This window comes from Euprymna scolopes, chromosome 17 (genome assembly GCF_053919585.1).
Source record: "Euprymna scolopes isolate OS-2025 chromosome 17, ASM5391958v1, whole genome shotgun sequence".
Taxonomy (NCBI): Eukaryota; Metazoa; Mollusca; class Cephalopoda; order Sepiida; family Sepiolidae; genus Euprymna; species Euprymna scolopes.
Genome location: NC_136498.1, coordinates 117,580,732 through 117,597,289, shown reverse-complemented (window position 1 = coordinate 117,597,289; position 16,558 = coordinate 117,580,732). Strand labels below are relative to the sequence as shown.

General features: G+C 30.0%; 1 protein-coding gene across 11 annotated transcripts in view; it reads left to right on the top strand.

Moving 5' to 3' along the window:
* LOC145296925 (single-stranded DNA-binding protein 3-like) overlaps positions 1 to 16,558 on the top strand; it is a 317,297-nt gene that overhangs the window by 13,360 nt on the left and 287,379 nt on the right. For all 11 annotated transcript variants that reach the window (XM_080143120.1, XM_080143125.1, XM_080143119.1 and 8 more), the window contains exons 2-5: positions 7,454 to 7,590; positions 8,674 to 8,746; positions 9,864 to 9,925; positions 12,826 to 12,910. In XM_080143120.1, the coding sequence (XP_079999246.1) occupies positions 7,535 to 7,590; positions 8,674 to 8,746; positions 9,864 to 9,925; positions 12,826 to 12,910 (276 nt within the window). In that variant the 5' untranslated portion in view covers positions 7,454 to 7,534. The remainder of the gene's footprint in view (positions 1 to 7,453; positions 7,591 to 8,673; positions 8,747 to 9,863; positions 9,926 to 12,825; positions 12,911 to 16,558) is intronic.

Sequence of the window (16,558 nt, the reverse complement as noted above, 5' to 3'; positions counted from 1 at the left end):
GCCATTTGTTGACTGATGGTAAAACTTTTCATAGTCCTACAGCTCCATATTTTTTGCATCCTTTGAAACCGCCGGCATTAATATAACTAACAAATTATACCGCTATGTGTTTGGGATCGCGTGTGAGGATGAGAAGCCAACAGAATGTTTAAGCAAAAATAATAAAAGAGAACGTGGATAAAGGAAACCATCTAACTCGACAGAAAAACATATATGACGAGATCATTTGTCTTTTATTGGTTATTAACCTGGCTGCCCGGTGTTGCCTGGGTGTTTGGAGGTATGTTGAGCAAAAAAAAAAAGAAAATGTGGTAGTAGGCAGGCAGGCAGGCAGGCTCAAACTCGTATCGCAAAGGAGAAAAAGCACATGATAAAACAAAAAACGTGACGTCTTTGCCATTGCGTTCATCGCCAAACCAAAATGGCGATGGTTTAAATTAAGGCTAGTCAATCGAAATGAGGGGATGACTTTCGAAAATATCGGTGAAAAAGCCCCCCCCCCTTGTTGAAAAGTGACTTTTAACCGCTACCCCATGACACGGCGGAAGTTCGGAATGTTAAAAAAAATCGCGCCCCTCCTTGTAGAAAACCCAGTTGAGGATAAAGGAATTAATGTTTTTAGCCAGTTTTTCGATATTTGTCATCCGAAGGGTCGAGCTTCAAAAGGATACCAATCTCATGAGAATCCGTCGCCTCTGTCGAAAGTTTTAGGCAAACATACATACATTTAAACAGACAGGTGAGATTTATATTATAGAAGAAGGCTTCATCGGGAGAAGATATCTCACTGCAGATGCAATTCTCTATCTTTATAAAAGCCAAGTACATCCAAGCCCACATCTGGGCAGGAGCTGCTAAAAACAGCTATCCTGCCTTGACAGAGTACAAAATAGACTTTGTGGCTTAGTGGGGGATGCCCTTTTCTCTTCCCTGTAACCTCTCTCCCACAGAAGAGACGTTGCAAGCCTGTCTTTGTTTTATCGTTACTTCCATGGCAAGTGTTCGTCTGAGCTCCAATCTCCGGTACCCCCTCGCCAATCTTGCACGAAAAACACCCGTCTAGCTGAAACCACTGTCAAAAATTTTCCCCACTCTTTATCTGTGCCAAAACCAAAATGTAGATTCCATGAATAAAGCTTCTTTCTTAGACGTGCACGCCTGTGGAACTCTGTTCCGTTTGTCTGTTTCCCACCTGACTACAACTTGGATGTCTTCAAGTCCAACATAAACAAATTCCTGATAAACCGCCCCCTTAAGTAAGACACTTTATCAAATCTCCAATACTAACGATTACTACGATACTATCCCATTGATTACTGTACACGCAATAACCCTTATCCCCGAGTGGCTTCCGGGCCTTGATAAGTGGCAACTACCATGTAAAAAAAAAAGAAGAAATACTTAATACATAGGTGGTAGGGAGAAAAGAGTCGAAATAGCAACCCACGCTTTACCTTGTTTCTAATTTACTGACACGCTTCCTATTTTTCATACTAAATCTAACCTCTCAGCGACACTGGGGTTTTCCTTTGCCACCAAAATCAACAGAAAACCATTCTTGTCATGACCCTTTCCCTGTTATTTGCCGTGTGATGCTGGTATGCCGTAGTTCTATGAGATCCAATCTTCCAGGCTTTGCTTTACCCTCTTTGAGAAGAGGTTAGTTAAATTGCATGAGGCACTCCTATCGGATGTATGTTGCCGAAGCTGTGCAGACAATTTTTATGGGCCAGAGTGCTCCTCCTCAAGTGCGCTGATATTTTAATCTCACTTTGTAACCCTTGTGTCACATTTCTTACTGTGGGAAAGAGATATTGTCTAACCTATTTCCTCTAAATGCCTATCCTTCCACCCACTTTCCATTTAGGCTCTTCTGGGTATATCCTTACCTCCTCCGCTTAATACACCCCACCCCACTTTCTCCCCTACTGCCTACCATGTCACCTACTTGCACTTGGGCTTCCCTTTTTTAAATCCCTTTTTTCGTCTTCGGTTTTGCCATTTCGACACGTCTCTCCTACCGCCCATGTATATTTGTATTTTCTTTCCTGTAGCATGCCGTTTCTCCCGAAGAACCCTCACTAAATATGAGGCGAAATATCGATTTCTCGACGCATGTATGCTTGTTGATTTTTATTTGCTTCGTGCAAATGTCTTCGTTTGTCGCTGTGTCGTCAGAAGAGAAACTCTCTTCTGACGACACAGCGACAAACGAAGACATTTGCACGAAGCAAGAGAAAGCACGAAGCAAGAGAGAAAAAAAAAAAAAAAAAACAATGTGAAATAATGTATTAAAGTTATTTACGCGAATGGAAATTTGTATTTTTTTTTTTAAATTTACGTTCAGACAAAATTGTCGTTTCAAAATAGACAAACGACAATGATCAATGAATTTAAATATTTTATTTCACACTCCAAAAATCAGATGAGGTCATTATCAAAATTTGAAAATCAAATGTAATCACTTTTTCTTTTCTTTAAACGTAAAACTAAAAACAAGTTTGAAATATATTTTTTTAGAAATTCTTTAGTCGATATTAGCATTCACTTTTTTTTTTATAAAGAAGTCACTACTTATCAAGGCCTGGAGGCCACTCGAGGATAAGGATTAATGAGTGTACAGTAGTCAATAGGAAAATGTAATAATCGTTAGTGGAAATTTGGTAAATTGGATTATTTAAGGGGACTGCTCACCAAAAACTTGTTTACGTTGGACTTGAAGACGACCATATAGGAGTCAGTTGGAAAGCAGAAAAACGGAACAGTTCCACGGGCGTGCAGTTCAGTTCTAAGAAAGAAGATTTGTTCATGGAATCTACGTTTAGGTTTAGGCATAGATAAAGAGTAGGGGAAATTATTGGTAGTGGTTTCAATTAGACGAGTGTTTTTTGTGAAAGTCAAGTCGGGGGGGGGGGGTAGATGGGAGCTCTTGCCATGAAAATAACAATACAGCAGAGACAGGCTCGAACGTCTCTTCTGTGGGAAAGAGGTTGAAAGGAAGAGAAAAGGGCATCCCCTACGAGGCTATTTTGAACTCTCTCAAGGCAGGATAAGCTGCTTCCAGCAGCTGTTGCCCAGATGTGACAATAGTACTTCATCCTTGGACGCACTTGGTCCTTATACTGGTAGAGAATTGCATCAGCAGTGAGATATCTACTGGAGCGTTCGAACAATTGCATCATTTTTTCAGCAGCCTTGTCAACGGATTTGATGTACGTGTTCCATTTAAGATCAGGAGTAAAGGTCAGACCCAGAAGCTTGTCAAAACATGGAGCCTCCCCAAAGCTAGACCCATTCATTTTAATTGATACCAGACAGGAATCAGAGCGTTGATGATGGAAAGATAGGAGTTTGGTTTTAGATGCATTAAAATTAACCAGCCACCTCTTTCCCCATTGCAATACATGAAAGAACTTGGTCGTTTACGGCCTTTGAAGTGTTGCCAGAGATGGTAGTGTCGTCAGCATAAATGTCTATGAATGATTTTCTTAGGATGTGATTTGGGTAAATTAGGCATAATAATTTCTGGGGCCTATGCACTTATGTTACCGTAACAATGTTAGTATCGTATTTTCAAGTTTTATGATATTCTTTTTTTTTTCATTATTAGATGAAAGTGCAGAATAGTTACAAAACACCCTCCCCTTCCTATGTTAATAATATTATTTCAGCACGGTAACATAAGTGCATAAGTGCCTACTTTTTTCTTCAAAATCTGCATCTAGTTTCCGGTTAAAATATGTTTTTATTTTAAAATTCAATCTGATTTATATTAAAAATAAATAATTTGAATTAAATCAAAGTATTTCTACTTAAAAATCTAAAAATAAATAAATAAATAAATAAATAACTTTTAAGTCATTTTGAGAAAAAAACGTAAACGCTAATATTTAACACTAACAGTAAACGCTAACATTCGCCGTTAAAAAAAGTTTTTTCATTTTGCTGCTAGTTTTCCTGTTCCTATTTACAATGTCTCCTCACGGGACAGAGTTAGACACCAGGGTCGGTTTTTAATGTGGAGAAAAGGAACAAAAATAAAAATTGTCTCAGTCGTGAAGGACCTCTCCTCCATTGACAGAGAACAAGAAATTGAAATGCAGCATCTGAAGAACAGATACTACACTTTTCCTGTTGAGTAATGTCCAACATTTTTGTTACAATTATTTTTTAAAATAATTGTAAGAAAAATAAAATTGTAATAATTTTATTTTTGTTACAATTATTTTTTAAGATTAATCGTAAGAATTTTTTAAAAATAATTGTAAGAAAAATAAAAAAATTTAAGAATAATTGTAAAAAAAAAAACTTTTAATTCTAAAGTTTGAATTCAAATACAACTTCTTTCCTTTTAATTATTAAAAAAATTAATTTAGTTATATAAAAAAATATTCATTTCATATTAATTTGTATGAATAAATATTATTGAATAACTTAGGTGTTCCTAACCGGCGTTGTCCGGTTTCCGCTTGAAATGGGATTTGCTAGTCAATAATATTTTATTTATTTATTTATTTTAGAATAGAAAGCTATCTAAAAATTTTATAAGAAATATTTTTTTATAGAATAGAAAGCCATCTAAAAATTTTATAAAAAAATATATTTCTATAGAATAGAAAGCCATCTAAAAATTTTATAAAAAATATATTTCTATAGAATAGAAAGCCATCTAAAGATTTTATAAAAAATATATTTCTGTAGAATAGAAAGCCATCTAAAAATGTAATAAAAAATATATTTCTATAGAATAGAAAGCCATCTAAAAATTTAATAAAAATATATTCTATAGAATAGAAAGCCATCTAAAAATTTAATAAAAATATATTTCTATAGAATAGAAGGCTATCTAAGAATTTTATGAAAAAAATTTATTTAATAAAAATTATATTTTAAAAAAATATTGAATTAAAAGGTACAGCTGAGACTACTTTAAAATCCATTTTTAAAGCTTGGGTTTATATTTTTTCAAAAACCGTTTTGAAAAATAAATAAATAAAAATCTAAGTATTATTTTAGATTAACCCAACTAAATTGAATTTGAGATTTTACTTTTTTAGTCGATTACATGTGAAAGCACACTGAAAGACTTGGTCGAATTAAAGAAAAAATCTTTAAAACAGTGCGAAGTCATTATCACAAAAAATTTAAGTTAACGTAATTGTGACTCTATTTCCGAGCCATTTAAGTATTTTAGGGCAGTTAACCTAAAATAATTACTTTCTTTATGTTATGGGAGATAACTTATGCGTATTTTTCTTGGGAATGAGAGGGTTTGCATTTCTAGACCAGTACGTGTGGCTTTACGACTTTGCCACTCAAACTTAGGGTTAGTTGTAATTAAAAAAAAATAACTGCTGTATAAAAAAGAAATAAATAGGAAATAGGGGATCATTTTACATTAATTTTATTTACAAAATGAATCACCCAGTGTAAAATTAAAAATTTTTTTTTTTTTTTATTGGCCAAGTTTTTCAGAATGTTTACACGTAATCGCCTATAAAATAGAATCTCATTGGGAAGGCGTGCTTCACTTTAATTTACAAAAAGACAGTTTTAACTGAATTTAAATAAATAAAATGATCAAATTTTAAACTGAAAATAATCCAAATTGCACGTTGAAATCTTCAAAAAGGCCATGTGTAGTAATAGTAGTGGTGGTAATAGTCATTGAAAACACATGAATCCAAATATTTTAATATTAAATCAATATTAAATATTTATTTAAATTTAAAAATATTAGAATAAAAAAAATCATAACTTTGATGCAAAATTGTTAACTTTTGTATAAAAGAGACAAAATTCTATTTTTTAAAAAATAAATATAAAACTAAATCTTCCCTCAAAAAGCAAAGGAGAGTAGCAGTATCTTTTTAAACATTTTTTATCCTTCCTTGTCGTGTTTTAACTGTAAATTAGTGAAAATTAGTTATTTTTGAAACAGTTTTAAATAGTTTTATTTTTTTTTATTAGAAAATAAAAATAGTAAACAACTATTAAATATAAATAAATATATGAAAAATCTAAATATTTTTAATTTATGAATTTAGTTTTTTTTTGCTTAATATTTTAAAAAGTTAATATTTATTAAAATCTGAATCATAATTTTTTTAAGTCATGTTTTTTTTTTATAAAAAAAAAAAGGAAAACGTAGTTGCGCTACTATTTATTTATTTATATTGGAATTTCAAGTCCGATTTAAAAAAGCTAACAGAAAAAAAAACACACACACACTAAAGATAATATTTTTTAAAGGAATTTTGAATTTCTTTTTTTTTTTTTAATGTTTCTTTTTATTATTTTTCAAAAATAATTAAGTTTAAAGTTTTTTTTTTTTTTTTTTTCAATCGTTTCGTCAAGATATTTATGTGTCTTTTGTTTGATGCCTTTGTTTGAAATTTCAAAAATCGAAATATCACAAAAAAAACATTTTTTCTTTTGCAGGAGAAATTTATTCCGGGATTTTTTTTTTTTTTTTTTTTTACATGTGAGACAAAAAAAATTGAGCCGGTTTGAATGTTTGGCAAAATTGCGATATTAAAAAAAAAAAAAAAAAAAAAAATGGGAGGGGGGGGGGGAATGTCGTCTATTCAATCGTAGTAGTAATAGTTGTTGTTGATGATGATGATGATTGTTGTGGTAGCAGCGTTGATGATGATCATGATGATTATTAATAAGCATCACCATTTATTATTATTATTATTATGATGACGATGATAACATAGCCGATTATTTAACTTATATATAGTGACAGCAACGTAGTTCTTATTATAAATGGTACTGTATTTCGATGTTGATTAATTAAGGGTAACACAATTTGTAATCGATTATTGATTCAATGTAACAAATATCGATTATCAATAACCATGTTACACGCGTGGCCATAATAGCCATAAATGATACGATGCTTAAGAGTGTAATGTAGTTGTTATTGGTGGTAGTGATGATTGCGAGATTAACGACGTCTGTGATTCTAAAAGATAAATATACGTGTAATGTAGTTTTTGGTGATGATGCTAACTAAGATGGTTGTTATTGCTGATAGTGATGATTAGAAAGGCTACGCTAGCTAACGTTGCTGATCGTGATGATTACGAATCTAGCGTGTTTTTTGTATTGGCGATGGTTGTGATGATTACGAATCTAACGTAGTTGGTATATATAACTGGTAGTAGTGATAGTTACAAAGGATGTGACGATTGAGACTAATATTGTTTATGATGATGATGTCTGGCAGCGTCGACCACGACGACTGCTGCTGCTTCTGCTTCTTCTACTCGTAGTAGTAGTAGTAGTAGTAGCAGTCGTGGTTATCTTGCTGTTGTTATTGATGATGGTGATGGTGAGTGTCCCTGACGTTGCTGCTGCTAGTGATAGTGATGCTGCTGTCTGACTGTTTTAAGGTGCTCCAAAGTGTCTATAATTAACCAGCCAATGGTAACTTGGCTTTTGACAGGTCTCCTTGACGTTGGCAAGGCAACGGGGTCAGTGTCGTCCTTGATGGCTTGACAGGTGCCGTGACACTTCAGCTCCAAGCATGTATGCCAAAGGGAAAGGCTCCACAGTGCCGTCTGACGCCCAGGCGAGAGAAAAGTGAGTAACCAAAACTGACCCCCCCCTCTCCTACCCCTCCCCAGCACCCCCCTTCTCAACCCTCACCCCCCCCTTGTCTGGCACAAGACCAATTTTATTTATATACATCTTCCATTTTTTTTTAACTTACCTTTTCTTTTAATTTCTAAATTATTTTGAAAAATCACCAATTATTTTATTTATTTATTTAAAAAAAAGCAAAATATAGTTTTTGTTTATTTATTCTTTACTGCTTTTAATATCTAAATTGCCTCCTTTTTTCTGCATAATTTCTCCATAACCTTTGTTAATCTAATTATATAAAATTTCAAATCCTCCATCTCCCAATCCTACAAACCCAAAACAAACTCCACATTTTTATATAGTGGCCATGTTTTTCTTTCTCATTTCAAAACACATTCCAACAACAACCTGGAGCCATTATCAAAAATGTGGACTCAACTTTTGCAATAAATATTAAGAATCCATTTCTATCAATAAATGAATTTGTGTTTATTATTTTATTTATATCAAATAATTATTATCGAAAACATGATACGATCGCCAGTTTGTTGTTTTCATGCTTGGATCGATTTAAAGAAAAACAACAATAATACCCCCACCGTCCCCTTTTCGAGAGGGTAGGGGTATTCTATGAACAGTTTTAAAATTATTTAATACCAAAAATATTTTTCAAAGGAAAAAGAATAGAATTGAATTAATTTCATAAATAATTGTTTGCTATGATTTTGTAAAACTATCCCTTTTTTTATCGTATAAAATATAAATATCCCTCCAAAATTAAATTATCTTATCGATTATTTACCTTATTTTTTTATTGATTTTATTAAATTAAAATGTGATGTTCTTGTTTATATATACAACTATTATAAAAAATCAAATGTTTTTAAAATGGTTGTTTTTTTTATCGTTTCTTTAAACTTATTTTAACTTTATTTTGGAAATTAAAACAAGGCAATATTTCTGTTATGGTTAGTAGAAATGTAAATTTAATGTCGATAATAAAAACAAAATTATAATTATTTCATGATTACATTGTTTATATTTTAAAAAAAAATACAACTTTTTTCGTGTTTGTTTCAGATTAGCGTTATATGTTTATGAATATTTGTTACACGTCGGAGCCCAGAAAAGTGCACAGACATTTTTATCAGAAGTAAGTAATATATATATATATATATATATATATATATATATATATATATATATACATTTTTATTTAATGAAACAATCTGAATTTCTTTCTAAAATGTAAAAAAAAGAGAAATTATAAATGTTTTTAAAAATAAATAAATAAAACTTCAACCAGAATGATTAATTGTACACGTGGTTATTGTGTGAGTTGTCATTTTTATCTTGAAAAAAACGAATAATTAGACATTTTTTTTTTTTTCATTATTATTATTATTATTATTATTATTGTTGTTGTTGTTATTATTGTTGGTGGTAATTTGGAATCTTAATTCATTATTCTAAGGGAGGTAATTCTATTTTGCTAAAGTAGTTGAAAAAAAACAAAACAAAACATTTTTTCTTACAATTAGTAAAATAGTTACCTTTCTTAGAACAATGAGTTAAGATTCCGAATTACATTTATTATATTTTGCTTATCTTGAAGATTTCAACTTTAAGATGACCCACAATGAAACAACAGTATCTTTAAATAAACTATTTCTAGTTTTATCGTAATGATTATATTATTATTTTTTATATTATCACAAAAACATTTTGTACTTAGCCTGTTGGCTAGGAGCAAAGTGTAGTATATGTTCTGATGCTACACTTCACCTTTTTTGTCCTCGGTCAGTGGAGGAGGACAGACATTTTTATTTTTGTTCCTTATCCAGAGTGCCCCTTTTTTTGGGAGCTGGATTTTCCCCACATTAAAAACCGACCTGGTGTCTAACTCTGCCCTCGTGGGGAGGCAAGTAAAAAAAACTTTCTTGTTGAATTACTTGAATCAAATTGTTATAAACCTAATCTTAATTTTTTTACGCTAATGGTGTTTTAATGGCAACCACCTTAAAGCTGAAAAGTTCTAGATAACACTTTTTAGATCCTTGTGCATTTTAACATCCCCATGCAAATTTAGAAATTTGTTCTTAATATGAGTTAGAGCTTTCTAAACTCTTCCCTTGCTGCGGATGGAACTCTCTTAAAATGAAAACAAATGTCCAAACGCACAAGTGCCCATTTTTTATTTATTTTTTATTTTTTTGTATTAACTTTCATATTTTTTGTATTGAATCTTTTTTTTTTTTTTAAATTTTCAGATTCGATGGGAAAAAAATATTACGTTAGGTGAACCGCCGGGATTTTTACATTCATGGTGGTGGTGAGTAATAAAAGAAATGGTTAAAAATAATAAACCATTGGTTAATTTTTTTGTTTTTTTATGAAAAATATTTTTTAAACAACAAAGAACGTTATATTAACTGTTTTAATATTATCATGGTTTTAAATGAAAAGAAAAACATTTGTTTGAAAGTTTTTATGAATATGTATTTTGAAAATAAAAACCCAAATGTTTTGATTTTAATTTTCTATGAAAAAAAAATCCAAAGTTTCTAATTAAATTCTCAAATTTAATTTCTATAATTTTGTCAACGAATAATTTTACTTTTGATTAAAACATTATTTTAAAAACTTAATAAATTCCTTTCCCTCCAATAAATCTATGTTTTTAGACGATTACTGTTAAAAATTTTGGTAAAACTATACAAACACCGTGACAGCGAATTAACCCTAACCCTAAACCCTAACCCTAACGCTGTCACGGTGTTTGTATAATAATACCAAAATTTTGCGAAAAAAATGAGAGGGGGGGATATTTTAGAATTTAAAGTGGGGGATCAATTTCACAATTAAATTTTATGTAGAATGGACCCCCATTTCAAGATCAGTCTTTCTAATGTCAGTTTACTAATTTTTTTTGTTACCACTAACCCCAAGTTTGACTGGCAAGTTCGTTAAACCAGACACACACAAAAAAAAGATTAATAAAATAAATAAATAAAACGAATAGAATTTATCTCCCATAGCAAAATGATTAACTGCCCTAAAACACTACTTTTTTCAAACGATTATCACTTTGCTGACTTAGTGGTAACATTTTTTTAATTATTCTAAAAAGTAAGAATAGCCTGGAAATAAGTTTGCATTATATTTATATATAAACTAAAATTATTTTACTTTTCGCCAAATTTTAAGGGTGTTTGTATTTGTAAAATTACCCAAAAAAAGTAGAATCTCATTTGGGGGAAGGTGATTTAACTGAGGATGCTAAACTACAATAATACCGAGTTTAATTGATATTTTCAGTATTAAACTTTTTTTGTTTTTGTTTTTTTCTTTAGCTATTTAAGACTTAAAACGACAAAAATAAAATTTTACAAATACATAATTCTTGAAAAAAATTTAAACACTAATATAAATTTTGTGATAAATAATGTGTCGTTTTTATTCTATAAAAATTTGACTAAAACAATATTTTTTAAACAAACTTTTAGTGGAAAAAAAATCTTCCCCCCAAAAATGTCCCTTTTTTTCTTCTTTTTTTTTAAACAAAAGAGATTTTTGTCCTTTGTCGATTTTGCTTCATTTTGTTTTGGTTAAATCAAACATAGTTTTCTATTAAATACTTTTTATTTTTATTTTATTAAAATTTCAATCTCATAAAATCTGTTTGAATTTCAAATTTTGTACCTTTTTCTGTTTTCTATCAATTTTATTTGAAATTTAAAAATTTTTTAAAAACTTTTTATCATTTTTCAAAAAAATTCTTTTATTTTTCTTTTTACTTGATTATTAAAAAAAAATTTCCATTATTTTTTCATGATTTCTAAAAATAAACGACAAAAAAGCAAAATATTCGTTTTGTTTTGTCTTAACTAACGAGCCTAAAATAATAAAAAAAAAACAGACGATTTTTGTTGTAACTTATGATGAACAATTATCTTTAGTTTAAATAAATTAAATATTTAATTAAATATGAATAATAATTTGATTTGTAAAATAAAATATTTTCGGTGATAATTTTTAAATAAACAAATGATAAATAAAAACACGACATTCTTTTTGTTCATGATGATGATGGTGATGATGGTTTCATTGTTGTGAAGATTTGTCCTTTTTTTTTTGTTTTTACTCTTTTTTTTATTTATTTTACTTAAAGTTTCCCTAAAAAATTTATTTTTTAATGAAAAAAAAATTAAAGATATTGTTTATGTAAAATTGACACCAAATCATGTTTATAGGAACGAATTTGCAGCTGTTAATATCGAAAAATCTTTCCCTATTATAAAAAATCAAATAAATTTCCCAATTTGTTTTGATATAAAAAGTTCATTTAAAAAAAACAATTTTTTTTTACACAAAATATTTCCCATGAAATTTTGAAATTTTTTAGATTTTTATTTTTCTTGTGCAAATATTTATAAAAAAGTTGTTTTATCTTGTTTTAATAATGTCAATAAAATTGAAATAATTTCATGTATCTGTGTTTCTCGTGTCGACTTATTTTTTGATCGTATGTTAAACTTCTTTTTCATTTACTATTTATTAAAAAATAAAATACAATAGAACGTCATAAAAAATGTAAAAAGAAAAACGAAATTTCTTAAATCCCATTAAAAATAACTGCAAAATTGAATCCACCAGAATGCATTTCGCCTTATTCATAAACAAGTCGGACATTTTACTGTTGTTAATTGTTAAATAGAATAGAAAATCATTTAAACTGGCTTTAAAATTCTTAGTAAAATTTATGTAAAGTTTTCTAAGTTTTTTTTTTTCCATGAATAGAAATTAAAACGATTTGTTTCATTACAAATTTGGGATTCAATTACTAATTTAATTACCAAACTTCATTTTACTACTAATAAAAATTAACATTAAAAATCCTATAAAAGAAAAAATTGTGTAAAATGAAACGCCGAAACGGTATAAAAAAATTGTGTAAAATCAAACGGTATAAAAAAATTGTGTAAAATCAAACGGTATAAAAAAAACGGTGTAAAATCAAACGATATAAAAAAAAAAAAAACGATATAAACAAAAGTGAAAGTAAAAAGATTGGTAAACTCAAGGGAGATAATAAATCTTCTTTTTTTTTTTTTTTTTTTTTGAAATCTTGTTTTATTCCCATTTTTTAGATTAACTTTTGCGTTATAAACAGTGAATTTGTTTTAAAAATATTCAAACTCATTTCGATCCTTTTCGTTGTTTCCCTTTCAGCGTATTTTGGGATTTATACTGTGCGGCGCCAGAAAGGAGAGATACATGTGATCATTCGAGCGAAGCAAAGGCGTTTCACGATTATGTAAGTCCACGTATTTATACTTTTTAATCCAAATGAATGACTCCAAAAATTGCCCCCCCCCCTTTTTTTTTCAGCTAAATTCAATTTGGGACTTTATGAATTTGCTACAAGACAGAACACTTTATTTTGCACAGCATTCAAATGTCACATCCGAATTGGTTTTCATTTTATTAAAATATTATATATTTACTTTATTGAAGATTTTTTTATGCATTCCCCCCCCCCCCCCTCGTCTGTAAATAAAATAGAAACTTACAGTCTAAACAAAAGTTCAGAAAATATTCTTGGATTGTGCGAACGACTTCTCATCCCAAAAAGACACCAAGAATGTTTTGTGTTTCAGAATTTTTTTAGATGAGCATTTCAATCAGTGTGAACTCTGAACTTCTTCTCATACATCATTTTGAAGATTAAAACTTTCTAATTTTGAACTGAATTTATTTAATTCACAGAAGTAGATTGTTCTCAATCTACCAGCCATGACCAGGTGGAAGTGTTAGTTTTATCATTTTAATTTTCTGAACTTCAATTTTTACATTAAGCGTTAGTAACTAAGCAAAAAAGAAAACGCTATCTGATCATGGTTGATGGAATGAGAGCAATCTACCCCCGTGAATTATATATAATCTTCAGTTCAAAATTCCATACAGGATTTTGAATTTGACTAAAACATTCCCAAGCTTGAAAAGATGCATCTAAAAAAAGGTCAGAAGTTTCTTTGGATGAAATGTTGTAAATATAATGATCAAGATAAGAATTGTAGCCCGCATTTTCAGTATTTTTTTTTTTTTTTAATTCTGAAGCAAAACATTCTTGGCGTCTTTTTTGTGTATAACAAAAAAATCGACATTTTATTTATTTTGTTTGCACCCAAGTTCTGAAATGTTTTATTTTTAAAAATTTATTTTTTGTATAAAAACTTATCAGTCACTTGTTAATTTATCCTTTCCAAGTGACACATTATTCAGGGTCGTCAATCACATGACCTGCATGTGACCCAAAAGATTATGTTCCTTACAATTACTCTATACAAAGATATATATCCTCAACATATATAGATCTATTTTGCGCATATATCCGAACATATTTCTTTGCTTCCAAACCAAATTACTATATTTTCATTTTCGTGTGCCATAATTTTTCTAAAAATTTATAAGTTTGATCTATATATATCTCACACTTATTAATTAGCAATATTAAACGTCACGTCTACGTTAGGTGAAAATGGGTAGTGGATGCATGTGAAGAGCATCAGAAAAAGTATTTTAGTTTCTTTTCAAGAGTGTGAAGAAAACTTTACCTTCCTACAATCACAAAAATCCCCACTGCCCATCTGTGAATCTGATACAAAGTAATCCCCCCCCCCTCTGCTAGTTGATGTCACTTGGCACTGTTTTCTCATCACAAAACGACCCCTTTTCTGTTTGAGAGTCCTAGCTATAAAGTAAAGCAGTATATTTGGGTTTCTTATAACATACAGTAATCCATTCTATTGAATATTTTTATTACTTGTGCAGTATATAATTCTATTATTTTTTGTTGTTGAAAAATGTCTCTTTTCTGCATTCTCATCTGATTGCCTTCTCCAATTATGCCATCTTTTTCGCTTTTGTAAACGAGTAACAATTTGAAAAAATATGCATACTTTTCCGAACTGTGTTGGTCAGAAATGTTTTTGTTTTATTTATTTTTTTTTGTGTGTGTGTGTGCTTGTGTCGATTAATTTTCTTAGGTGAAATAGATTGCAAGGTTTTATCTGTGGTCGTTTACTAAGAATTGTTTACAAGTTGAATCTCTAATGACGACAATGAAAACAATTGACTTTCAAATAGTTTGGAATGAATGTTTTCTATTTGTGTTTTCTTTTTTTTTTTTTTTTTCTTTTCATCTTTCACACAATATTATAAGAAAATCTGCAGAAGATTTTTTTCGGGGATTTTTGTTGCCATTTCTATATTTAGTGTAGAATCCTTTTTCTCACGATTGTTGTGCATGGTATTATTTAGAATTTTGTTTATACACTTGAAATATGTTTTATTTATCATCGTCATATTTGGTTTAACATCAGTATTACATGCTCATATGTGTTGGATGTCTTCTAGAAATTGACTTCCAAAGTGAGATGTCTCTGTCCAGGTTTTATTTATCTCTTTTTCTCAAATTTATTCCTTATCCCTTTCTCCCATTTTCTTTCGCCTTCTTTTGTGACCTGACCCTGTTACCTCAACTGTTCTACATTTATTAGCCCAAGAACTCTTATCCATTCTTTCAGTGGTAGTGACAAGTGCACTATATATATCCTCAACATATGTCGATCTACTTCAGACGAATGCACATATATCCAAACATGTTTCTTTTCTTCCAAACCAGATTACTGTTTATTTTCAAAGTTGGATTGTCCCTACTTTTAAAAGCTTACCTTGTGCTTAACTTTATCACCGAGAGGAGGCAAGTTTGTTTTCACATTTAGGTCTCAACCAAACATAAGTGCGACCCCTACTATTGTTTATTTCACATGAAAATCAATAAAACTGACACAACTGTTAATATATTCTCATTGCATAATCGAAACTAACATGTTATTTTTCATTATCCTCATGCAAACTTGTCATCAAATTTACATGTGTTTGTCATGTATACAGACACAATGTAAATGAGATGTAAAGAGAGTCACTCTTTCTAAATGCTACCATTTAAAAGTTTCCTGTTCTGTGCACATCTCCCTTTATGGTCGATATTTAATTAAAAATATACAATGTCATTTCGTTGTCTGTCTTGTAAGTTTTACAGGATATTTTTTGCTTTACACTAAGTGGAAACTATCATTTCCTCCACCAGAATTCTCCATCCATAGGGAAGTATTTTGGGGAAGAATTTTGGGATAAAAAAATCGGGACCTGAGGGTATTGGAATCAAATAAATAGGCGCCTATTTTTCAAGTCCCAAAACCATTCTTTTTATTGGCTTTTTATTTGATTTTGTTTTAAGCAAGTCTTCTACTGTTGCTAATAAAAATAATGAATATCTATTGCTTTTAAATGACAAGTAAAACTAAAATTGATAGATAATCCCTCACAAATGTACTTTTATACTTGAGAAAATATTCTGCACATTTAACATGGTTTTACGGTAATCATGAAAAAATAACAAGTTTATAGTTAAATATTTAGAGATTTATAAAGAATCAGAATCGGTAATTGTATCAGAATCGGGGGGGGGGGCTGTTATTGAAATCATCCCATTATTAATATATATAGTCGCATACAGTTGGTTCATCAGTGAAAATCAGAACCAAACTTGATCAAGACAGCTGACCTCAATATCCTTTAAGGTAGAGTTTTATAAGAATAATAAATTTGGTTCATCTTAACACTACTGCAGTTTCATGGCTCATCCAATCACCAAAGATGTATTATAATAAAATTCAACGAAAAAAGAAATTAAACAAATGAAAACATTCACACTCACTTTCATGTTCAGTTTTAATTTGTATTTGAATAAAATGTACATCTGCATGGTGCATTACCAATGATGGGATAGCATGTGAAACTGCAGTGTTGGTAAGATAAATGACATTGTTACGGACGCACAATTCACTTACAACTTTGAAAACGATAGGTTCCACAACAAAATGACATGTTTCTATGA